This window comes from Plectropomus leopardus, chromosome 19 (assembly GCF_026936395.1).
Source record: "Plectropomus leopardus strain MGB_pleo_1.0 chromosome 19, ASM2693639v1, whole genome shotgun sequence".
Taxonomy (NCBI): domain Eukaryota; kingdom Metazoa; phylum Chordata; class Actinopteri; order Perciformes; family Serranidae; genus Plectropomus; species Plectropomus leopardus.
In genome coordinates this window covers 28,197,428-28,223,711 of record NC_142194.1, presented here as the reverse complement: position 1 = coordinate 28,223,711, position 26,284 = coordinate 28,197,428, and the positions used below count along the sequence as shown (strand labels likewise).

Below are 26,284 nucleotides of genomic sequence, written 5' to 3'. Positions count from 1 at the left end.
TGTATACCTAGTGACGTGATATTCTGTGCAAAGCACTTGAAGTTACAGAAAACATCAGTTGGAAATGACTATGGATCTGAATTTTCTACATATCCAGCAGATGCTTGGACGATATGCGTGTTGAGATTAGATGCAAATGCAGTGAACAAACACCATGAGGTGTCGGTTGCTGTGCAGGAGGGGAGCTAGACTCTTGGCACAGAGTGGGAGGAACAAACATAAAATAGAAAACATGGTTCACAACGCTATATGAGGAATATTCAAATATGAAATGGACACAGTGGTATACATCACTGTAAGTCCTAACAAAACAAGTCACCTGTTGCCGAGCTTCTATCAGATTCTTGTGAAAAGTGATGCTGCGCATGGAATCGCTTTTTCATCCTCACTTGAAATAAGTATGTTGGAGCGTGTATGATGAAATATCAGCAAGATGAACAGCAGGGATACTCAGCTTGTGGCCTGCGGGCCAAATCTGGCCCCGTACACATAAGCAACTCATGTCCTAAAATCCTAGACATGTCCTAAAACACTAGAAACGTCCTGAAATCCTAGAAACATCCTGAAATCCAAGGAACCTCCTAAAATCCTGGAAACGTCTTGAAATCCTAGAAATGTCATGAAATCAAAACAATCGAAAAATATTAGAAATGTCTTAAAGTCCTTGAAAATTCCTAAAACCCTAGAAACATGTATGGGGCGGCTGTGGCTGGCCCCTGACCTCCTGTCATTTTGCAAAAGTGGCCCCATTGCAAGCAAGTTAGATATCACTGATGTGCAGGTTCTATCTGTCAAAGCTGTAAAAGTCTCTGAAGCCAGTAACATGTCAACATTCTCTTTCAAGGTGGCATCTGAGTCTGATCTGTGTGTGTGTGTGTGTGTGTGTGTGTGTGTGTAGATGTGCCATGTGCTGCAGTACCTGTGTGACTGTCAGGTGCGACATCGTATCGAGGCGGTGGTGGCCTTCTCTGATGACTTTGTGGCCTGTCTTCAAGACAACCAGCGCTTCCGCTACAACGAGGTGATGCTGGCACTCAACATGTCCGCAGCCCTCACTGCCAAGAAGACCAAAGAGTTCAGATCTCCTCCACAGGAGCAGGTAGGAACACCACTGAGGAAGAGTCTGGGCTGCAGGACAGAACAGTATAGAGGATGAGCTTGTGCAACAGACTGGAGAAGACTGCAGAATAATAGCACAGTGCAGAATAACAGGTTGGTAGTTGAGAAGAACAGACGACAATCGAGCAAAATCAATGTTTGGAGACACTTTGAATAGAGGAATTTAACATCAGGAACATATTCAATAGTACCTAAATACTCATATTCAGGTGAAGTCTCTTAACAGTGGACACTAGCTGGTTCACTTTCTTATTTAGCATTGAACAGACTCACTTGCAGTGAATGAAACTCAAGTAAGAGAGACGTTTTTCCAACCTGTGCTGCTTTAGCTCTTCTGTCAGTGGAGACATTATGTTTACTTGCACAAAATAGTCCAATTTTTGCCCTTATTCCGTAAAAGACAGTATTCCTACAAAGCTGTTTACATGGCTAATGAAAATAAATATTCTGCTAACATTCCCATTTACCTGCAGCTCTGTATACTCCAATTAATGTGCCCCAACTTTTCGTTTATTACGTAAAAATATAGAAAAGGATTTGTTGGACTGTGTTTTGAGCACAGCCTCCCTTTTTTATTCCTTTAACCACCTTGTTTAAATGTTGGCGCTGTGATATTTGTGCATTTGACATCCACGTCCTTCATAATCTTTAAAAGCAAGTGTTTTTCTTCTTCCTATCAGAAATGTGGACTTTCCTGCATGTACTTTTTTCACCAGTCTTGCAAACTGTTGGGGAGTTGTTTAGTGTATGCATCCATAACAACGCACAGAGCCGATCGTAAAGAGACGAGAGGCTGTGTCGTAAAGTGCAGTAAAAACCCCACTTGAGATGCATACGCCAAGGTGGCACAATACATGGCCATATAATGCTCCTAAAGCCTGAATAGTGTCTGCATATCCCACATGCCTTAATCAAAAAATGCTAAATTTACTAAATATTTGAATGGAATATGCTGCCACATTACATTCAGAATGTTGTCATCTTTTCAGAATAGTGGAATATTGTTGTGCATGTAACTGTAGCCAGTGATTACTTGAATGTATTTTAGACCTAAAGTATCAATACACTTGTGGGAACACACTCCAAACATCCAAGCATTTTAATTGCTGTATGTTGGATTTCGGAGATGTTAACCCAGGGGTTGGTGTGGGAGCAGTCAATGAAAGGTGGGTTTCCATTACAGATTTTCACAAAACTGCATTTCCACTGAGATGTGATGTTATGATACTTCTCTAGTGATAACATTCCATTAACCATGGTGATGGATGTCCAAACATTAGCAGCTTTAGTGCTATTGCAGCCACCACACTAGCCGTCATTATTTCCGATCCAAAGCCACATAGGCTTGTTATGTGTGCGATAATGGAAAGACAAGCCCCTTTTACATGGGAGCGGCCACATATGAGGGATTTCTGGGAGGTAATAGTTCACGATTTCACGGAGGAATAGTGGATTCAAAACTTTCAGATGATCAACTTTTAAAGAGTTATGTGATGCAGTAACATCTTGTAGCTCCTGCTGCATCATGAGGGAGACAGTTCCTACTGACAAGCACATAGCCATAGCATCATGTGACCTAGAAATGCCAAAAAAGTGTTTCTGTCACAGTGTTGCCAAATATGGCTTTTTCCAATTGCCTGGAATACCACCTCATGTGAGCTTAAAAAGTTTTTTGCGATAAATGGATGTTCTTTTTTTTTAATTGACATGTTTCTATTAGGCATATTTTATATTTTCAATTTCAATTTGTGCAATTTTAGGGTTAATGGAAACCCGCCTACAGTCACACCTGCATGTGTTTCTGCAGATCAACATGCTGCTGAACTTCAAGGATGAGAAGCAGGAGTGTCCCTGTCCTGAATACATCAGAGAACAGCTGCTGGACTTCCACGAGGACCTGATGAGACACTGTGGTAAACTACCATTCTGATTTACTAACACAGACAACCAAACATTGACATGAACTCTAACATCCAGAGACATTAGTTGGGATGAATAATGAGAATATGGGAAGTAATGTCTGTTGACTGTATCTCCATTAACTGCAAACATACAGTGTGCATGGTGTACTGATCTCTCAATTTGGCCAGGTATAGAGTTGGATGAGGAGAGAGGGATAGACGGTGACAGTGACTTCACCATCCGAGGACGACTCATGTCATTGGTGGAGAAAGTGGCTTACCTGAAGAAGAAGATGGCCAACCTGCCAAAGGAGAAAAAAGACAGAAAACCCAGTAAGTCCTCCTCTGTACCAGTTAACACACATAAAGACAGGAAAAAAAGAGACACGTGAACACTTTTCAGTTTGTTACATATAAATCTTGACAGACAATCTCTGATTATTTTCTGGGCAGATTTCCATGAAATGTGATGAGTACATTCAGATCCACGATGAAAAATGGTAAAATAAAAATAATCAGTATATTGTACACTAGAGGAAGTTATAAACAAAAGAGACTCCAGCAGCACTTTAGTGGGTCTTCTTATTAGGGAGGTCAAGGCAAAGAAATTAGGAACAAAATATATATATATATATATATAAATATATAAATATTGTTTTGTCATATTGTCAGAAAAATGTTGTCCGATTCTGATATTTCATTTTAAAGCCAATATCGGTCGATACCAGTGACATGCTGATATGATCATGCATCCCTATTTCCATCTTGGGTTAACTGTTAGCTATTTATAAGATACACTTAAGTGAAATTTTTTTATATTATAATATTATTTTATTTGTCTTAGGGTTTTGTGTGTGTGTGTGTGTGTGTGTGTGTGTGTGTGTGTGTGTGTGTGTGTGTGTGTGTGTGTTTAAGATTTCTGATTATGGGCCCAAAATCTCCCAGCACGCAAAAACTCCCTCTCCCTCTCTGTGCAGGTACGTTACAGCAATTGATCTCAGATACAATGGTCCGCTGGGCTCAGGAGTCTGTTATTGAGGATCCAGAGCTGGTCAGAGCCATGTTTGTCCTGCTGCACCGCCAGTATGATGGCATTGGAGGACAGGTGGGTTTGTGTCTGTGTGCATTCCTCTTAATAAAAAGGCTGAACACATAAAAGAAAAACAACATATTGGACTGCATGAGTGCTCGCTGTTACAACTTAACAAACCTAAGTAACACCGTCTTCACATACAGAGCAATATATATATCAGTTTATTAATCAGAGTATTCTGTTAACTCGAAATTGGCAGGATGAGACACAAAGAAACAGCTGTTAACAGCGTAGTGTAATGCATACTTTCTCTCATAACTCTGTCTTGTACCTTCAGCCAGGTTTCTACAATGGGGGAAAATTAGTAATTAGGGTCGAATTTTTTATTTAGAACCAAGAAGGTCCTGCAGGTTAAATGACATTTGTCTGTCTGTCTACCTTAAGTAAAAACAATTTCTTCCTACTTTCATGCTTTTTTCATGCTTTTTTTTGGTCCAAAACAGCGCATAAAACATCCAGAGAGTCCTCGGCCTCCTCTCCCTTGCTTGTTCCTTCACTCACCGTGTCTCACACAGTTTTATCTCCTTTTGCAATCTCCCCGCTGTCTCCACACTGTTGATCCGCCGAAATGACTTTGGCCTGCTTAGTATCGGACTGGTTGGCTGGTTTGAGGAAATTTAACAAACTTCATTGTCTTTTTGCCCTCCTTGCCGCTGAGGGCAGGCTATCTTAATTCATCCCACAGTTTCAAATCACATCAGCTCACGTGAGGAGTACAAAATTCCAAACTCTGCACTGCGTGACCTAAAGTGCTGTCTCTCTGTCTCTCTCTCTCTCTCTCTGTCTCTGTCTCTCTCTCTCTTTCTCTCTCTCTCTCTCTCTCTTTTACTCACTGATTTAAAATGCATCTAAAAGAGGCAAACAAGGGATTTTTGACTTTAGTGGGGAATAAAGTCGAACAAGACAAGTAACATTAAGTATTAGACAAAAATGTATTTACATATTTTCATACTGACAAAGGAGGTGTCCGATCCATTTAAATAGGTTCCGGATCCAACATGGGATGTGCCAGAATATGTTTCGACAGGATCCGGCTCAAAATAAGTCCCGATAGTATGGTAACTGATAACAGAGTATTTCGGCCCAATCTGCAGTCTGTACAGCTTTTCACAGTAATATCAAGTCTCTGACAGTGGAGAAATGTGTGGACCGCAGCTATAAGTTTGAAAATATATGAATCTGTTTCTATTTGTCCAGGTGCGGGCCCTTCCTAAGACCTACACTATAAACTCAGTATCGATCGAGGACACCATCAACTTGCTGGCTGCTCTGGGTCAGATCCGATCTCTGCTGAGTGTCCGCATGGGAAGAGAGGAGGAGAAACTGATGATCAGAGGGTTGGGGTGAGAACACACTCATCTGTCAAGCTCCTGAACACTGATTGTGATAAACTTTGGTCCTCTCTGTGTAGTTTAAGTAACATTCAAGTGAATTTCTATTTGTTAGGTCACCTGTACACATGCTGATACTGATCTATCTGAAAATGATTGACATATAAATAACAAAAGAAATGATTATATACTGTATGTGGCAGCATGGTATGTAATTCTCTCCAAAGTAGTTAATTGCGGTCTAGTCTAATTTCAGTTTTAAGCAAAGCAGAAATGATTTAAGCGTGAACCTGAAAATTGTGCCAGGCAAAGATCATTGTACCCATGGGTACATATGTGTTCTGGCACATGATCAATAGTCCAGTTGGATCAATAATTCTCATAAAATAATTTTTTGTGAGCTCTTGTGGCACCAGAGAAGGTCAATAAACACAGGAAGTTCAATAAAGGGCTGCAGGACCTGCTGTCAGTCATCTGACTTGATGTGAGTCCATGAGGCCTGATGATGCAGGATGACAGTCACCTCAAGTCTCATCAGTCTCTTATCTGTCAGCTTGTATGTTCGGCTTTGTTATAAATCAGTGTTAATACAAAATGAAAGAACTGCAAAAAAACCCCCAAAACTTCCATTTTTTCCCGTTTTTCTGAGACTGGGTCGCAGTGGCAACAGGCCAAGCAACGTATTTCAGACGTCAATCTCTCCTGTAACTTTTTCCAGCTCCTCCTGGAGGATCCTCAGGCCTTCCTAGGCTGTATGGGATATATTATCCCTCCAGCATGTTCTGGGTCTATACAGGGTCTCCAAAACACCTCAATTGCCACCCTTCAACACCAAGGAGTAGCAATGCTCTGGATTTCTGAGCTACTCACCGTGGAAGGGAGGTCATGGTGGGATGTTGCCGATAAAACCACATTGTCTACAAAAAGCAGAGATGCAGTTCTAAGGCTCCCAAGCTCTCCATGACAATCATGATAAGAGACAACCCTGACAGAAGCCATCACCCACCAAGAATATGTTTGACTTTGTGCCAAGTACACAGAGACAGCTCTCATTTTGGATATATAAGATTTACATGGCCCATACAGTGACTGTCAAGTCCACCTCTTTTTCCCACCAAATTGACACGAGGACAACTCGATTCAAGGTTCCAACTCAAACTTTTATTTTATTTTTAGTTGGTTGGTCGTCTTGTTTCATAGGTTGTAAACCTTTAAAGACAGAAAACAAAATTACCATCCAGCACAGAACCAAAAAGTTGACACATTACCCATTTTCAATTAGTTAATCATTTAAGCCTTTTAAATTGAATAAAGAATAATCAAGAAAAAGAGTAGTGTTTTAACATTTAACAGAATATATATGCTATATTTTTACTCTATTTAAGCTCAAAATTAAATATCTTAATAGCTTATTGGACAGAAAATCAAATAAATGCTGCACATTTCAGACGACAAGAAGCAAATAAACATTCTACAGACCATTGGCGTCTTTGGCCTGAATCCAAAGGTGGACTTGGGTCTCCTCTCCTTTGTCTCCTCTTGCTCCTTTCTCCTCTGTGTGTGTGACTGTTGAGCTCCCCCAGTCCTTCCCAGGTGCTCTAAATCAGAGTGCAATCAAGCACCCTCTTGCCTCTCGCTGTTGCACTCTGGGAAGTGTAGTCCCATGTACTGAGACTCAGCTCGACAGTGACAATTGCCATGGTACCCCATCCCCCCACAGGACTCCATGGGAGACACAGTAGGACTTCTCCAAGTCCAGAAAACACATGTAGATGTGATGGGCAAACTCTCATGAACCCCCCAGCAGTCAGGGTGGAATCCGCATGGCTCCTACTGGATGTAGGTCTGATAATTGGTCAGAACCTCCTTTCAGGTGGCCTGAAATTCTTGGAAGACTGAGCAGTACTCTGATAACTGGAGCAAACCCTGTGGCCCCCTTTAAAAAACTCTATAAGCACTGGCTCCACTCTCCACATGACACTAAGAGGGCATGTCAGCCAAGACAGCCCAACATTGTCTTGTCTTTGGCATCTCAAGGTGAATCTTATATGCACCCATGCATATACATTTTTTGACTGCTTAGAGACCTCTGCCAGAGAGAAAGGTGAAGTTTTCCCCCAGTATTCAAACTTTTTCTTCTCACAAAGGATGCGTTGGTCGGGTTCAGGAGTTCACCAAGTTCTCTTTCCACCAACAATCTCCCCATATCTCCAGTCCAAATCTGCAGTTCTTCTTTTCAGCTGAAGACAGCTTAGGCAAATCCATGCTTCCACCCTTTCGAATGGGTTGCCAGAACTTCTCAAAGTGCTTCACCATATCCTCCCCAAACTCCTCCCACACCAGAGTTTTTGCTTTGGCGACCATCAAAGCCAGGACTTTTCTGGCCCCCCAATACCCATCTGCTGCATCAGGAGTCCCTGGGCCAACCAAGCCTGAAAAGCATTCTTTTTAAACTTGATGGCCTCCTTCAACACTGGTGTCCACCATTGGGTTCTTACGATGCTGCCACATTAGGCACCAACAATTGTCCGAGTCCAACTCAGAGCAGCAGCCTCCACTATGGAGGTTTTGAATATGGTCCAGATTGCAGGTCTCCAACACTATCTGGAGGTGGTAGTTGAAGACCTCCCAAACAGGGGCATTAGCCAGACTTTCCCAGTACATCCCCACTATACATTTGGGATTACCAGGTCTATCTGGCAGCCTCCTGATCATCTGACCCAATTTACCCCCAGGTAATGATTAGTTGCCCCTCTCCTCACCCAAATCTCCCAAGGCATACAGCCGCAGATCTGATAATACGACCACAAAGTCAATCATTGATCTTTGGCTTACAGCGTTTTGGTACCAGGTCAACTCATGAATCAGCTTGTGACATAGTTTTTGTCATGGCCAAACCATGACTAGCACACAAGTCCAATGACAAAGCATCAATCAAATTTAGAGCAGGCCCTTCCTTTCAGCCACTTCAGCTTTCTTCTTAGTTGCCCACATGAGCAGAACTGTTGAGTTCCCAGAAGGTATCCTTTTCACGATGCCACCAGGAGACTCCAAGAAAGCCAGGTACTCTAAGCTGCTGTTTGGTGCTCAAGCACAAACAGACACAGACTTCCTCATGCACAATCAAATACTGGCCACCCCCTTTCTCAAAATCTCTAACACAGTGGAGAAGATGAGTATTACCACACTTGCCAGGGGCCTCTTACTCTGGGTACTCTGGAGAAAGTGAGAGTCCAACATCTCTTCAGATCCAGTGACATGTGTAGAGGTGACCCCAGCTGCTGTATATCTACTTGGCACTGCTCCTCCTCCTCCATTAGCTCTGGTTTCTTCCCCACCTGGGAGTTAATGTTCCAGTAGAACCAACCTATGATGCCAGAAGTCAGCCACAAGATGCTCCCCAGCTAGCTTCCTTTTCACATCTGGCTCCAGGAGGGGGCATCGGTTGTTCACTTCTGGGTGAAATTCTTCACCCTCTTTTTACAGATTAATACAGGGTCTGTAAAGTGTTCTTAATCTGGCCCCTCTGTTGGGACTGCTTTGCTTAAGGACACTCTACAAGAAGCTATTGCCCCCAACAACACAGCTCAGTTGACAGGTCAACCATACCACTTTAGTTTGAGGTGTTGATTATTAAAGAAGTACATGGAAACTATGAATCCTGTTTTTTCTTGGTGTATACCAAATAAGCTGAATTACAGGTGTGAAAGAACAGAGCTTATGGTTCATGTTTTGAAGTTATCTGGCATCTTTCAAAACTGTCGTGGTACAATTAGATCTGAAATACCCTTAAAAAACTTGATGATGGATACTCCACTGCTGGGAATCAACCATAGATGTAAGGAATTTTGTAATCAATGTTTTTTTTGTTGTACTTTTTTATTTAGGAGAAATCCTTGATGTCCATACATATAGTACATGACGAAAGATGTAAAACACCAGCTAGTTTTGTAACATTACTCCTGCACTGGAAAAAAAAAGATAAGGAAAACAAAAATTGGTGGGTTAGGAAAATAGCACCAGGAATGTATAGTGTTCTGTATATACCATGGCCAATCAGAGCGTACACTGTAAACCTGTTAAGAGCCCTGATGATGGACAAACTCCTAAAATTTTAACTCTCTCCTTAACCTCTGCCTTCGTCTGCAGTGATATCATGAACAACAAAGTGTTCTACCAACATCCGAACCTGATGAGAGCTCTGGGGATGCATGAGACTGTCATGGAGGTCATGGTCAACGTACTCAGTGGAGGAGACTCCAAGGTATGATTTATTTATAGGCTGCAGAGCCAGAAAATATAAGCACTGAACCTGGATCATGATGTTGACAGAAACCAGGACCAGAACCAGCTTAGCTGAATCATAAAAATGTGGCTCTTTTATGGGTAGATGTGGTTTATCCAGGGTTCCCACAGTCATGAAAAACCTGGAAAAGTCATGGAATTTCACAATTGCATTTTCCACAACTGGAAAAGTCATACATTTAGTAAAATCACTGAAAGTTTTAAAAGTCATGGGATTTTGATGTGTGTAATAAAATATGTATCTTCAGTGGAAATTTCATTTTCTGCTGCTGACGACATAACATAGCTTTAATACGATATGCAACATTTCGCTGATGTGTGTTTTTCCACTTTCTCCTCTTGCTCCATCTCTCCCTGTATTTTAGTTAGCTGAACTTAAATTTGAAAATAGTTTGTGTCTGATATGTTTGAAAACACCAGGCAAGTAGGGAAAGAAAAAAAGTTATTATGGGTCCTTGAAAAGTCATGGAAAGATTTGGAATTTTGTCCATGAAAATGTGTTGAAACACTGTTTATCTCTTGTTCTTGGCATTCAGTATCAGCCTTATCTAATTCTGTATGACTGGATTTTTTTGAAACTTGTAAATTTTCATGTGAGTGCAAAGATGTAAATAAATGCATACAGTAAAAATACAAGTTTATGGACAGCAAAACATTTGTAATGAAAATATAATATTGCCACATGGTGTTGTCTAACATGGAGTCTGTGTTTTCACAGGAAATCACCTTTCCTAAAATGGTGGCCAACTGCTGTCGTTTTCTCTGTTACTTCTGTCGAATCAGCCGTCAGAACCAGAAAGCCATGTTTGACCATCTCAGCTACCTGCTGGAGAACAGCAGTGTTGGCCTTGGTGAGTATGAGAGTATGTGTGATTTGCACTCTACCTGCTGCTTCTGTGTGTTGTTTTTACTCCTCCCTGAAAAGCCCCGGCCCCTCTCTTTAAAATGGCATAGTTAAGTTTACTGTATAAGGTGGATGATTGGCTGCATTTATAGGCGTTCACTTCCCATGTGAGCAGGAGCACTGTGTGACTGTTAGGCAGCACTGAGACACTGACCATATATTTGATGTGAAAGTACATTTTTGACTCTAGGCATAAGTTATGGTCTCATGGACTGTCTGAAATCATTCCCTTATACACTCATTCATTACTGAATAATAACAGAGACGTAGTAGTGGATTGAGATTATGGACACCTACGAAGCATCATTATTTTTGTGTCATTGCTGATAGCTGTAGAGTCACACAAAAGTCATCTTCAAATCTATAAGATGCGATGCAGTGTACGTCATTTACAGTACTTTTATGCCTTGGCGCCCATGTTGGCAGATGCCAGAAGCATTATGTTTTCGTGTTGTCCCTCCGTCCATTCATCTGGCACATTCTTGCTAAGGCAATATCTCAAGAACGCTGTGAGGAAATTTCTTCAGATTTGACACAAAGCTCTTGAGTAGACTCAAGGATGAACTGACTAGATGTTGGTGATCAAAGGTCAAGGCCATAATGACCGTGCATTTGTTGCATTCTTGTTGAAAGTGACATCTCAAGAACAGGGAATTTCATAAAATTTGACACAAACATTCACTTGAGTCAGTGATGGGCTGACTTTGTGACATAATATCTGAAGATGGCCTTCGAAGAGAGGTTCCTCAAATTTGGCACAAACATACAATTGGACTCAAATCCAAAACCCCCTGTTGTCACTTCCACAAAGTTCCAAAACCAAGCCATCGCCATGATGACCAACTGTCCACCGATGAAGACCACGTGATGCAGCTGTGGATTAAAAAAACAAAACAAAAAAACTGAGTGGAACTTGAGATGAAATTAAATTGAAAATCGAAATTGTGAATGTAAAATATGAAATGAAATATATTTCTTACAAAAATGTAGACAAAATAAAGTGATCTCTTAATCTGAAACTGTGATTTTTTTCCATTCCTTTTTGGAAAAAAAATATAATACAACAAAGTATTATATTTCATAAAATAATAATAATTTGATTCACTTATATTTGACATGCAGCATCATACCAGTGATATGTTCAGTGAAAAGTACTGCTTTCTCCATTGTAAATGTTCAGAAACATCAATAAAGAGAAAAGAAGATCCAGACTGCTAGCATTCTAATACAATTGGTGCTGGTAACCCACAATGTGTTAAGCTGTGCAGTAAGCTTGGCAGGAAAAACAACAGTTTGACCGAACAGATGTGCTCAGCCTGAGGCTGACGTTAAAGCAGCATCCATGAAGACATGACAGGTACTCAGTACAAGAAAATGAACACAGACGCTATGTGACACAGGCGAGGAATAATCATATTCACCGTATGTTTGAGAAGGAAGATCCGCCTGCAGAGCTTTCAGCAGTGATGCTGTTTTCTACCATCATGTTTGTGTGCACACAAGAAGAAGCTGTGTGCTGTGTTTAGACAAGCTTTGGGGTTCTTTGTGAAACCTAATTTGTTTTTACAGCTTCATCCCTTATTGCTCACAGACAACTGGCTGTGTATCCAACAGTGCTGCATCCAGGAACACATGCATCTTTGTTGCTTTATTGCTTTTATTGCTCCCAATCCTCTTAGGTGTATTTATAAAGTATGTTTTCTTCCCCTTCCCTCTCATCCTCTTCTCCTCTCCTCCTCTTGTCTCCTCAGCGTCTCCGTCCATGCGAGGATCTACTCCTCTGGATGTGGCTGCAGCATCAGTTATGGATAATAATGAATTGGCCCTGGCTTTAAGAGAGCCAGACCTGGAGAAGGTGACAAACATTAACACACACACACACGCACACGCACACACACACGCACGCACGCACGCACGCACACACACACACACACACACACACTCAGAGCTTTCTTCCTTGGAAGAATGCAGCATACAGAGTTTATTTCAGAGGACTGAGGGCTGCAGAGGATTTACTGTAGCATTGTTCCACCCCTCACCCACTCAGACCAAAAGTCGATGATGTGTTTGAGTTAACCTCACCAACTTTTCCTCCAGCAAATAAAAAAATACAATCAATAAATACCCATACAGTCCTACACCTATCTAAAATGATGCACCCAACAGTCCTGTGGTGTGAAAGCTCTCTGTGCCTCTGTAGGTGGTGCAGTACCTGGCCGGCTGTGGGCTGCAGAGCTGTGCCATGTTGGTGCGTAAAGGATACCCTGATATCGGCTGGAACCCTGTGGAGGGGGAACGCTACCTCGACTTCCTGCGCTTTGCTGTCTTCTGTAACGGTGAAAATTTAGTTTCAGTTCACAAGTCCCTTTTCTCAGAGTCAGATCTGCTATTTTCCAAGAGAAACTGTTTTCCCTCTTTGTCAGTGAATGCATTTGTTTGGCGTCCAGTATGTTGTCATGAACACTTCTCTCGTTCTGTGCTCAGGTGAAAGTGTGGAGGAGAATGCAAATGTTGTGGTGAGGCTTCTGATTCGCCGACCAGAATGTTTTGGTCCGGCCCTGCGGGGTGAAGGAGGGGATGGGTTGTTGGCAGCGATGGAGGAGGCTATTAAGATCTCTCAGGATCTCTCCAGAGATGGTCCCTCTCCTACATCCGAGAGCAGCAAGACACTGTAAGACAAATCATCACATCTCATTCATTAGTATTAGCTAATGAGATTTTAGAAAAAAACATCCTGTATTTACAGTTACAGTGGGCCTCATTCACAAATGGTGCAAATGCACAAATCTTTACTTAAAGGTGAAGTGCTTAAAATGTAGGGGTATTTAGCAGCATCTAGTGCTGAATCATAGATTGCAACCAGTTAAAACTTCTCCTGGCTAGAATTCCTTCAGTTTCCATTATTCAGCAGGTTTTTCATCAAGAGCTGAATTATCCCTAGAGGTCTCTTTCTCTGCAAAACAAACAAACCAGGTGATTAAAACAGCTCTAAACACTGAACAAAGCAGTTTGACGTTACAAATTGGTGAATCTGCGATGCAGTTTAGCATCTCAGTGATGGGCTGCTCACTCACAACATAGTCACGCTTTTTCTCTCATAAGTTAATGTGTGTTTACCTTTTTTCTGATCCAGACATTCAGGAGGTAGAATTATCTGTAGAGGTCTCTTTCTTAAACAGACCCGGACATTTAAAAGAGGTTTAAAACAAAACAAAACAAAACCAAATGATGCAGTTTCAGCTCAAAACTCCATGTATTTCTGATCCACCTTGGCATGTCACTACAGACGGCTAGTCCAACACATGGAAATGTGAAGCCTCATTTTTCTCTGATATCTGATAACTTCAGATTAAGATGCAGATGTTCAGGAGGTTTTCACCAGAAGCCAAATTATTCACAAAGGTCGCTTCCACTCCAGAATAAACAGGCCTGGTGATTTAATCTGCTGGAAACACCTAATAAAACACTTTCATATTGTCAACAGAGGAATTTCGGTTCGTTCATGCTCATTGTATTTGGGCTTCTTACTACGGTGACATAAAAATACAAATAGCTGTATGTAGAGCCAGTGTTTGGTTTGTCCATTCTGGGCTACTTTAGAAACATGGAGGTGCAACATGCAGGTGATTGCACACTAAAGAAAGCAAACCTATAGTATTATATTCAATTTCTGCCAAAATTTCCCTCTAAATCTTACACGCTGCACTTAAATTGTGCATATTAATGCTTTACGCTCAAATCTGGGGTTCATCAATATTTTGTTGTTTGAGATGAGGTGTTTGAGGTGAAATGTTTAGTTGCCTCAGTGACATATTGTGGTGTGTGTGTGTGTGTGTGTGTGTGTGTGTGTGTGTAGCAGTGACATGCTGGAGGAAGAGGAGGATGACACCATCCACATGGGAAATGCCATCATGACCTTCTATGCTGCTCTCATTGACCTGCTGGGCCGCTGTGCACCAGAGATGCATGTGAGTAGCAGCACAAACATACACACATGCACACTCTTGTAGATACTCACACTAATCAAAGCCCTTTCATATCAGCTGATCCACGCTGGAAAAGGTGAAGCAATCCGTATCAGAGCCATTCTGAGGTCTCTGATTCCTATTGAAGACCTGGTGGGAGTGATCAGCATCCCATTCTCCATGCCCAGCCTGGCTAAAGGTAAGCAAACTATCCAGCATCAACCCCATTGGACTGCAGATCTCAATCATCCCGATTTTAAACAGCACAGCAAAATGAAACTATGCAAACAAAGGAACAGTTTACTGTGAGTTGATGTCTAAAGCTTGAATTCAACCCTGTTTGCTTGTGTGTGCATGTATGTATGTGCGTTATGTGTTTGCCTCTGCATGTATAGATGGGTTGGTGGTGGAGCCAGACATGTCAGCTGGCTTCTGTCCGGACCATAAAGCAGCCATGGTCCTGTTCCTGGACAGAGTCTACGGTATAGAAGACCAAAATTTCCTGCTGCACCTGCTGGAAGTCGGCTTCTTACCAGATCTGAGAGCTGCTGCCTCTCTGGACACTGTAAGAGAGTGTGTGTGGCTGTGTGTGGCTGTGCGTGTGTGTGTGTGTGTGTGTGTGTGTGTGTGTGTGTGTGTGTGCGTGTGCATGTGTGTGAATATGCTGTTTCTTTGTGTTCATACATATTTTCATAAAATTGCACTAATTTATATTTTTCTGTTAATGATGGCTCAAATGAATGGATAACTAATAATGAATATTGTAGGGTGGCATTTTTTTGAAAGACTTTAAATCTCTCTCAGCCACAAACACACCTCACTTTTCCTTAATCCCATTGCCCTTAAAGTTTTCACAGCAATAGTTCTTGCATAAAACGTTGAAGTTTTGTTGCAGTTTGGCTTTTTGTTTACACGACACCAGCGTTTTTTGGGGCCTGAAGACCCAGACTTTTAAAAAAACGGGTTCCAGAGTTCGATCTGTTCAAAATGCCACCCCCTCTGTCACTGTGTAAACTGACAATGTGCGGATCCTGTGAGAATGGTGATGTCACGGTCGTACTTGTGGATGTGCCTGTTGTTCTTCTGTGGTGTGTCATTACAAAGTAACACCACCAACTACCTGCCTGGCATGAATACTACAGCGTTTAGATTTTTTTAGCGGATCCGTATACATGGGGATTGTTCTCACAATGTTATCATATGAACGCAGATTTTTTTTTTTAAACTCAAAGGAAAGACTTTTCCATTTTTATTAGGACTGTTCTTGTCTAAATGCCTAAATGCCTTGGCCTCCTGTCTTCTTCGTGTGTCTCTGTGTTTGTGTCAGGTTGCTCTCAGTGCCACAGACATGGCCCTTGCCCTCAACAGGTACCTGTGCACAGCCGTGTTGCCTCTCTTGACCAAATGTGCCCCACTGTTTGCTGGGACGGAGCCGTTTGCCTCGCTGATCGACTCCCTGCTCCACACGGTTTACCGCCTATCCAAAGGCTGCTGCCTCACCAAAGCCCAGAGGGACGCCATCGAGGAGTGTCTGCTGGCCGTTTGTGGGTAAGACTGGACTTAAAACAGAGAGGAAAAAATCTGCCATGCATGTGTGATTTGTTGGAATCCCTCAGTGTGATTCTTGAAACACAGGAGCAAATGTCAGGAAAGACCTGCAAGAGTGTGGCATGGTGCTGATGTTTTGGAATCTGAATTTATACAACTATACCAAATATGGCATAAATAATCTGTATTTAAGCTTTAGTGTAGAATTCACTTACACATCAATAAAGTTCAGCCACACTGTAATTTAGTTTAGCCATTTAATCTAAATATTGTGAGCATCATCTCCTCTTCTCATTTTAGCTCTTCAACTTAATTATTGCTGCTGATAACTATATTCTCGTTGATAAAATGTTCCTTCTCATCCACTGATTATTTTCATGGATGCATTCTTGTCATTCGGTTTCTCTGTTTTAATATAACTTCCTGTTTGTCATTTGCCTGTTTTCCTTGTCTGTTGGTTTAATCACATCATCAACATCACATCTTGTTACAGAACAGTCTAAGCTGTTCTGTGTGCCAACTAACGTACATCCTATTAATCCTGTGCAGTAAACTGAGGCCTTCGATGATGCAGCATCTGCTGAGGAGGTTGGTGTTTGATGTTCCTCTGCTCAATGAACACACCAAGATGCCTCTGAAGGTGAGAAACTCACTGCACTGATATCTCTGCCACATCAATTCAATCAGTCCTTTTTAAATGCATCTTTAGAACTATACTTCAGTACATTACAACATTATGTAACTGCAACATATGCTGGCATATTACTTCAGCTGACACAACTTTTACAAAGAGCAATAATCTGCAATAAAACATGAAATTGTGATGTTTCATCGCATTATAGAAATGTATGATGATTACATTTTTTTTTCTTTTTACGAGCACACTTTCTTTGCATCAGCATCCCTAATTTCAGATTTAATAAAAAATATGATCATGGATATGTGATGTTGCACTGTGACTATGTGCCATTGACTGCACTGTTTGATTAAAAAAGCTCCCTAAAGTCAGCAGATGGTTGATGAATGTCTTCTTGACTTTCCTTAGCTGTTGACCAATCACTATGAGCGTTGCTGGAAGTATTACTGCCTGGCTGGAGGCTGGGGCAGCTTTGGAGCTGCATCAGATGAAGAGCTTCACCTATCCAGGAAACTGTTCTGGGGAATATTTGATGCTCTGTCACGCAAGGTAAGGAATTAGTTTAGGCCTTTAAGCCTCTGCATTGGTGACAGTCATGGCCGGAAATATTGTTTTCAGCTTATTCATTCATATCTGAAGTCATCTGTACGTTTGTACATTTGTTCCATATTTCAAGGTCAAGGTCACTAGGACCTTCCATCTGTCCCATTCTTAGGAGCACGAAATCTCAGGACACCTTGAGGGAATCTAGTTTCTTTTTTATGTAACAATAAATGGAAGCGAAATGCGTGTGGTGTTTTCTCTGGTGTGTCATTACAAATTACACCACTAACTACTGGCCTGGCTACTACAGCATTTTTGGTTGTTTTTGCGGATCCATGTACACGAGGATCATTCTCAGTGTTATTATATGAATGCAGTTTTTTTTAACACAAAAGCAAGACATTTTTTTTTTTAGTAGGGCTGTTCTTGTCTAAACATGACCTTAGTTTTCAGTATGGGTCAATCTCCAAAAAACGCTAAATCCTTCTTTCTACATAGTGCAGTCTAACATGGTGCTGTGAATGTGTTTTCATGGCGTAGCGGTATGACCAGGAGCTGTTCAAACTGGCGTTACCGTGCCTCAGTGCCGTGGCTGGAGCTCTGCCTCCAGACTACATGGAGTCCAACTACATGGCCATGATGGAAAAACAGTCTTCCATGGACTCAGAGGGAAACTTCACCCCACAGCCTGCAGACACTACCAAGTAAACAACTGATTTATTTCTTCTTTGTTAAATAAGCATTCTAAAGTTATTTTTTTATAAAGACACAGTACGATTTTTGTCTAAACAAAAGCATCAAATGATTTTATATCAATGTAAACTGTGAGGATTGTTGCTTTTTTGTTTTGTCAGTGTGACTGTCCCAGAGAAACTGGACTATTTTATCACCAGATATGCAGAGCACAACCATGAGAAGTGGTGTATAGAAAAGGTACAGAAGCAAAATGCTCACAAGTCAAACATGAAGTAGGGGTTGTCCTGTTACTGATGTGTTTTAAGGTGGAATAAACATAACAGTATTGAAGTCATGCAAGAAAACTTAATGAAATTAAAAAAATCTTGTATGTATGTTTCCATAGTTTTCCAATGGCTGGTCATATGGGGATCAGATCTGTGAAATCTCCAAGAGCCACCCTTTACTGAAACCATACAAAGGCCTCTCTGAGAAGGTAGTTTGCATACAGCGCTTTGAGTGTCTCTTCTTGTCTTCAATTTAATATTTTGACTTTAACATGGCCAGGTATTAGTCAACATGTATGCATACATATTGGTTTCAAAATCAAGATCAAGTTTGTTTTTCAAGTTTTTACAGAAGAACTCAAGGAGTCAAACAGTGTTTTTTGGTTAGCAGGGTTGTGCATGAACATGTTAAACGAGCTCAACTTTGGTAAACAGTGAACTGAGCTAGCTCTTTTGTAATATAGACATGCACAAAACACTGTTGGTAACAGGGAATGTAAACATAACTTTGTTGGTTTATAAGAAAACTGCACAGGTTGTCTTTTTATGAAGCTATTTAAAGGTGAAGTGTGTAAAATTTAGAGGGATTTTGTGACATCTAGTGGTGAATTGTAGATTGCAACCAGCTAAGCCTTCTCCCAGCTGGAATTACGTCAGTTTCATTGTTCAGGAGGTTTTAATCAGAAGCTGAATTATCCACAGAGGTCTCTTTCTTTCTAAAACGCACACACTGGGTGATTTAAATGGATCAAAAACCAAAAAAAGACGTTTAGTTTAAAAATCCAGGTATTTCTGACGCACTTTGGCATGTCGCTGCAGGTGGCTGGTCCGACACATTTTTTCTCCCTAATATCTTAAGACCCAAATGTTTTGTTATTTTCAGGTACTTATACACTAAAGAAAATAGACTTATTGTATCATATTCTGTTTTTGCAAATATATCCCCCTAAATCTTACACACTGGTCCTTTAAGACCAACTTGAACCCTTAATTGAAGCTTTAAATCTATATTTGAGGGAACTGTGGTAATGAAAGAACAGTACTTTTTAGCATACATTCTTCACACACTGTTAAGGCACAGATTAGCATAGGTCTTTGTAAAGGCTTGCAGTGTGGTGAGAGGACTGTGTCCAGAGCAAGCATTCCCACACCACTGAAAATGTCCTGCAAAATGATCTTTTTGTAAACCTTTTAGTAACAATGGCAGGGAAATACAACAACGTGCACACTTAACACTCACCTAAATTTTGCGAGGTTACAATATCTTGTAGTTTTTCTTGCAGTTTTGTTATTATTGTTATTATTTTTGTTATTATTATTATATATATTATATATTAAATATATTTAGAGGTAGGTTTATCCAAAGTTTGGTTGTAATTTTTCAGGATAGGGAGGCGTATTGCTGGACAGTCAGAGAGTCTCTGAAGACCATGCTGTCGTGGGGCTGGAGCATCGACAGGATCAGAGAGGGCGACCCTGCCAGCCTCCATAACAAGTCCAGGAGGATATCACAGGCCAGCCAGGTATACACACACACACACACACACACACACACACACACACACACACATTCAATCACAAATGAACATCACATCTTGTTATAGCCAGCATTCATATATATGGTGTCTTCCACAGCTGTCTTTTGAAGGAGCTCCAGCTTTCAGCCCCAGACCCATCGATATGAGCAATGTTACACTGTCCAGAGACATGCAGGTAGGTAACTGCATACACAAAAAACAAAACTATATTTGAATGAGTAATAGAGAAGCTTGTTTGATCCCTGAGATTTAAGTGTGCTGCTGTAACACTAAGGAACGGTATTGATATCAGTATAGAAACCAGAGGATTTTGTGGATTGATAGATGAATTAATATGTCCAGATTAACAGAGCTGCACATGTTTAACATCGTGTTTGTTCAGTCTATGGCAGAGCTGCTTGCAGAGAACTATCATAATATCTGGGCCAGGAAAAAGAAAATGGAGCTGGAAGCCAAAGGTAGATTAAACACAACACACATGCACAGCATTTCCCAAAACATTTTCCTTTTGATTTCTCTCAAAAACAAAAGAAATAAGCAACTTAAGGAGAGGTGACCCAAGAATTAGCAAAAAATGAGTAAAGTCACAAAAAGAAACAACAAACCATGAAATGACCTGAATAATTTTAAATAAATTCTGCATTTCTAAACATTTTTTACTAGCTTTTGGAAAGAAAAAAAAATCCAAACCTACTAAATCATGCAATTTGTGGGACATTTCTTAAGTTGATCATTGCCTCTTTCCCATGTTTTCAAATTAAATAAAACCAATGTGCTCAGGGTTCATAGGTTGAAATACTTGTGAAAGGCCTCTGAATGCAGCACAAGAAAAGTGAAGCTCCAGGTTTAAAGGGTTAAAGGCATGGATTGAGGCTTCAGCGTACGTTGTGCACATATCAGTCTGAATTAAACCAGTGTAAGAGTGGTATTCCATTTCTGGATTTTTTTTTTTTTTACAAAACTGCAGCAAATCAAATTACACATTTGAACTGGAATATAAAAATCATTCAGTAATCAGGGTAGCAACAAACACTGATTCCCTCTGAGCTGATGGCAATTCCTCTGATACAGTTAGCTAAAAATGTTAGAGTTGCACAGGCAAACAAGAGTCCTCTTTGTATCACCCTGTCATCTCTGTTTTCCATGCGTCATGTTGCTGTTGTGTTCAGGTGGAGGGAACCATCCTCTGCTGGTTCCCTATGACACACTGACTGCCAAAGAGAAATCCAAAGACAGAGAAAAAGCACAAGACATCCTCAAGTTCCTTCAGATCAACGGTTACACTGTGTCCAGGTAAGAACAAGACTTTACTCTTTACACACAGACTGGAGGTACTGTGAGAAGAGTTTGAATTGTGAACGTTTTGTTGAATTTAGGTATGACTTATGAGATTTGCCTAATAATACAGCATGTGCATAACTGTGAGCATTTCATACACTTAATGTGACCCAGAGTCATGTCAGTTTCTTCTCTGTGTCCAGCAGAAAGGTTTTTGGATGTGTTTAGATCAATGACTGTATATAAATATGGATGGCATAATAGCTCCCCAAAAATGAAGCCAGAACATCTAGATCGCCCCCTGGTGGCTAGTTGCAGTATAGGTCATAAATCCCACCTTACAGTCATGACTGACAGCTCTGTGTGTCCATCAGTTTGCTCTCACTCAGTGGCATTGCTCATGTTTGGATCAAGTGGGTGAATGGGCCAGAACTCAATACGGCGGCTCTAGTTCCCAATCACTGCAGTGCAGAGTCTGGCTCCAAATGATGTCACCAGCACAAAATGGCACCACCCATGTCTGGATATTTTGGCTTCATTTTTGTACAGTGGGAGGAAGTAAAGACATATGATCCATTTTATATGCAGTCATTGGGTTAGGCAAACATACCACAGAGAATTTAAGAAGAGGGAAACTACCAGCTGGTCAGGTAAAAATGCTGTTCAACCATTCTAGTGATATGTTACAACATGTTGTTTAATAACAGATAGCAACTTTGACTTTTGAGATTTTGTGTGCACTCAGTGGGCAGTACTGTTATTAGCCAAAAAAAGGTTAAAAAGGTTAGGCTTTGTTTTCACATTTGACAGAGCTAAGCTAACCGTATCCCCTCACTCTCTCTTTTTGCATCTTGTACACTAATAATACTTAACTTACAGCCTGCTGGCCAAATCTGGCCCTGATAGAGCGTCAGGTGGTCCCCCAACCATTTTCTAAGATAAGATAAAAATAAGCTGATTCACACTGGGAATTGTTTTTGTACTTTTAGTATCCATAAGGTGCCAAAATGCATAAAACAGCATCAAAACAGCATGATTATCAAAAAAAGTGCCAGTGGAAGATCCCCCACACACCCCCACAGAGGTCGTAGCTACGCCCCCAATGTGCTTAAACTGTAGAATTATCGTATAACCCTAGAAATGTCCTCAAATCCGAGAAACATCCTGAAATCCAAAAACATCCTAAAATCTTAGAAATTTTCTTATACCCAAAAAATGTCCTAATATGCTAGAAATGTCCTAAAATCAGAGAAATGTCCTTAAATGTTCAAGATGTCCTAAAATCTTAGAAATGTCCTTAAATCTGAGGAACGTACTAGAATATGAGAAACGTCCTAAAATCCTAGAAATATCCTAAAATCTGAGAAACATCTTAAAATCTGAAAAACATCCCAAAATGCAAGAAATGTGCAAATATTTTAAAATCCTGAAAGTGTCCTAAAATCCTAGAAGTGTCCTTATAGCCAAGAAACTTCCTAAAATCTGAGAAATGTCCATATACCCTAGAAATGTCCTAAAATCCTAAAAAAAATCCTATGTATGTCATTTTTTTAAAGTACCCAAGCAAAGCAATCTGAGCATTCCTACAGTACAGAGATACTCTCGGTCAGAAATGTGTTTAATTTAGATTAGCACAGACATGAAATTGATTAGGGCTGGGGCGACGCGCTGACGTAATAGAATACGTGAATACGTCGATTCACATAACGTGCATCAACGTAATGAGAGCGTGAGCAACTCCGAGCGTGTTGTTTTTTGTTTTGGCACAATCAAGTAAGCGCATGCACACTGCTCGCCTGAGCAGCGCTCGTCAGGCACGTCTGAGCTGCGTGTCAGCTGCAGCACATCTAGAGAAACAGTGGCTCACTGTTTTTTTACGCGTGACGCTCGAGTTTGTTGACTCTATACCACTTTATACTGCAGTTTAAAGTCTCTCTCTGTCACAGAGATGAGGAAACACAAAGATGTTTGTTTTACTTCAACTTCCTTGCTTCCCTTTCAAAACAAAAGCTATCTGTGTCTCTGTGAACAGAATGCCATCAGTTGGTGATACAATGCATTTTATTTTGAAACATTTACAGGACGGGGTTGTCAGCTGTGCAGGATCTTGTATAACTTCATAAATGAGTCGAATATGTGCTTATAAATAGGAAAATACAGCACTCATATCAGCAGGAAGCGGTATGCCTTATGGCCCAGTTAAGGTTGGACTATTATTATACAGAAAGAATGGACTAGTTAGAATTATTTCTGTTGGAGAAAAGTGATAGTGTTATTCAGAATGCACTAATTTTACTGAAATATGTTTGTTGGACTGCTATATTTGAGGTTTGTTACTGTAACAAAGACTAACTGTTTTGTTGCTCCTCCTAAAAGTGACTTGAGTTTTACATTGTTTTATTTATTTTGCTGTTGGATTGCTAAATGTGGATTGCACTACATTCCTTTTAATTGAGACTGTAAAACGCAGATTACCAGTTAAGACTGGGCTATTTTTTGTTGGAGAATAATGCCCTGCGGTGTATGACAAGTTTTAAATTGTTATTTTCAGTAGATTTGTTGTTATATTTATTGAGTAATAAAAAAATAATAGTTAGATCAATTAAAAAAAAAATGGATAGATTAATCGATTAATCAAAAAGATAATCGATAGATTAATCGATTAATCAAAAAAAATAACAGATAGATTAATCAATAAAAAATCATCGTTAGGTGCAGCCCTAAAATTGATACATATCCTTTCATGTGAATCTTGGTAATGTTAAATATCTATATTTCCAACATGGCTATCATTCCTTTAAGAGTGTGTATGTTGTTTGCAGAGGTGTGAAGTCGCAGGAGCTGGACACTCCGGCTATAGAGAAACGCTTTGCCTATACCTTCCTGCAGCAGCTCATCACATACGTAGACCAAGCACACCAACACATGATGGAGTTTGGTAAGACTTTTCTGTCACTCACTGAATACTAAAACAGGTTTGAAATGAATGAAATGTCCATACTACATGTTGGCACTGCTGTCACAGAACTCTTTTTCCGTTAATATAGAATACTGAGTAATAAATGTTTCAGTAAATGTAGTTAACTGAAACATTTATTACTCAGTATGCTATATTAACTAAACACTGGTTGGACATTTACATGAAAGGTGGTAAATGTTCCTTTTAGGGCTTATTGGCTGCCACACTGAATACTCTTTTCAATGGACACTTTTGCACTGCAAATTGAACTGCAAAAATATTTTAGTAAATGAGAAAACAATCTTGCTCATAGCTCAACCACTTAAAGCAATACATCACAGCATTGCCAGCATGTAAATCTTTGCAGATCTCATCTTTGTGTTCTGCCTGTCATTTAGACCTGGGAACAAGACCAAAGGGAGAGAAGATTCCTCATGAACAACAGATCAAATTCTTTGGAAAGGTCAGAAACTCATCATTTTATTTAATTCATCAATTAGTTTGATGATGTGGTATTTTAGTGTGTGTACTTTAACCATTTTTTTTTATTTCGCTGCGGGCCGGCATTAGCCAAGGCTGAAGTTTTCCATCCGTCATGCTCCTGAATGGCATATCGCTAGAGGGCCTTGAAGGAATTTCCTCAAATTTGGCACGAACATCCACTTAGACTCAAGAATGAACTCATTAGGATTTTGTGGTTATGGGTCTGAGGTCAAAGTCACTGTGAGCTCATGAAACATGTTTTTGAACATAACTCAATATACGCTTATTATGACAGAATTTCACACAGATAGGATAAAATGATGTGATGACCGTACCAAAAAGGTCAAAGGTCAACATCACATTGACATCATAATATTTTGCAAAAACACTTTTCTGGCCATTATGTGCTACTGTAACTGCAGCTGGACTGGTGGGCAGAGGCATACAACTGCAGGTGATAATTTATTATACATACATTTTTTTATTTGTTATTTTATTTTTATGTATTTATTTTTTGAGAAAAACATTGCCTAATATAGTGGTTTCCGAGTGGTTGGTTGAGGGCATAGACTGTTTATAAAGATGGACAACATGGAGCCAAAGTGTAGCTCTTTAATCTGGATCGCCCCCTGGTGTCTGTCTGCAGTATAGGTCATAAAGCCCGCCCCTCCATGCTAGTGAATAAACGTAGGACAAACTAAAATTCCCAAAGATGGTTTCTGACACTTAAGGTAGTTCTCATCACCCTGATGTTTGTTCAAGTGACCATTGTTATAGTTCGGTCGTGGGTTCATTCTGGATTGACTGCAAGTGACTTGTGAATTTGTTAAGTTTGTAAAAAAACACACCGTGTGTTAAAGTACAGTGAATTTCTGGCACAGTGCTTTTATTTTGATGTGCCACTTCTGTTTGTTCTTGCAGTACGATTTATTTCTTTGTGTTCTAAGCCAACATGTCGTCTACTTTTTGTGGTATAAAATTTTAAACGTGGTATTTTATCTGATGTTTGGACCTTCAGCTAATGACTAAGGAGAAATCTGGCCCCTGTTTCTAGGCTAGTAGGGAACCGCTGACCTTATAAAAATGTGCAGTTAAAAAATGTTAACCAGCAGTAAAAATTAAGCTTGTCAGAAACAGATTGCCAACACTGCCAATATTTCTAATGACTTCCTATAAATTGACTAATAACAAGACAAACATTTATCCCACACGGCATGCAGTTAGAGCCATCAGTCTAGTTTAGGTATGAATGTTGTATTAACAGTGTTCCCTATTCAGTGTAGCTGAAAGTGATCGAAATGCCATTTACATCAAAATCATTAACAATTCCTGTTAAATGAACACAGTTGGAGCCATTTACGTGGTTGTCAGATTGTGTGATTATTTGATGAAAGACTGTGGGACACCTTTATGTGAGACAGGTGAGCTTTTGATTTAAAAAACAAAAATGAAAAAATGACATCTTTAATATATGTTTGTTGTATAAATATTATTATATTTCAGTAAATCCAACACCTTGTTCAGTCAAACCCCCATCCCATCCCACAGACCTCTTTCATGGGTCGCAAGTGGCCAGTGGAATTATGAAGAAGTAGAAATGTACATTAACAATTGTACAATAACAGATAATTAAGTAAAATATAATAATCCCAGATGGAAAATTAGTAAAGGTAGTAACTAAAAATAAGAATAAACAGAAATGATGAGGGGAAAAACAG

The 26,284-nt window shown here is 40.2% G+C and overlaps 1 protein-coding gene across 5 annotated transcripts in view; it reads left to right on the top strand.

Annotated features, from left to right (window-relative positions):
- The window catches only part of ryr2a (ryanodine receptor 2a (cardiac)), a 246,285-nt gene that overhangs the window by 143,139 nt on the left and 76,862 nt on the right, over window positions 1-26,284 (top strand). For 4 of the 5 annotated variants that reach the window (XM_042507822.2, XM_088070117.1, XM_088070114.1 and 1 more), the window contains exons 40-64: window positions 899-1,099; window positions 2,927-3,032; window positions 3,210-3,353; window positions 3,998-4,125; window positions 5,311-5,456; window positions 9,594-9,708; window positions 10,468-10,600; window positions 12,405-12,508; window positions 12,854-12,989; window positions 13,138-13,324; window positions 14,510-14,621; window positions 14,697-14,817; window positions 15,014-15,183; window positions 15,946-16,166; window positions 16,716-16,806; window positions 17,212-17,352; window positions 17,887-18,050; window positions 18,201-18,279; window positions 18,428-18,517; window positions 19,694-19,831; window positions 19,944-20,021; window positions 20,229-20,304; window positions 21,016-21,139; window positions 23,947-24,062; window positions 24,482-24,546. In XM_042507822.2, coding sequence (XP_042363756.2) covers window positions 899-1,099; window positions 2,927-3,032; window positions 3,210-3,353; window positions 3,998-4,125; window positions 5,311-5,456; window positions 9,594-9,708; window positions 10,468-10,600; window positions 12,405-12,508; window positions 12,854-12,989; window positions 13,138-13,324; window positions 14,510-14,621; window positions 14,697-14,817; window positions 15,014-15,183; window positions 15,946-16,166; window positions 16,716-16,806; window positions 17,212-17,352; window positions 17,887-18,050; window positions 18,201-18,279; window positions 18,428-18,517; window positions 19,694-19,831; window positions 19,944-20,021; window positions 20,229-20,304; window positions 21,016-21,139; window positions 23,947-24,062; window positions 24,482-24,546 — 3,186 coding nt within the window. The remainder of the gene's footprint in view (window positions 1-898; window positions 1,100-2,926; window positions 3,033-3,209; window positions 3,354-3,997; window positions 4,126-5,310; window positions 5,457-9,593; window positions 9,709-10,467; window positions 10,601-12,404; window positions 12,509-12,853; window positions 12,990-13,137; window positions 13,325-14,509; window positions 14,622-14,696; window positions 14,818-15,013; window positions 15,184-15,945; window positions 16,167-16,715; window positions 16,807-17,211; window positions 17,353-17,886; window positions 18,051-18,200; window positions 18,280-18,427; window positions 18,518-19,693; window positions 19,832-19,943; window positions 20,022-20,228; window positions 20,305-21,015; window positions 21,140-23,946; window positions 24,063-24,481; window positions 24,547-26,284) is intronic. The other variant, XM_088070115.1, reaches the window with a different exon arrangement.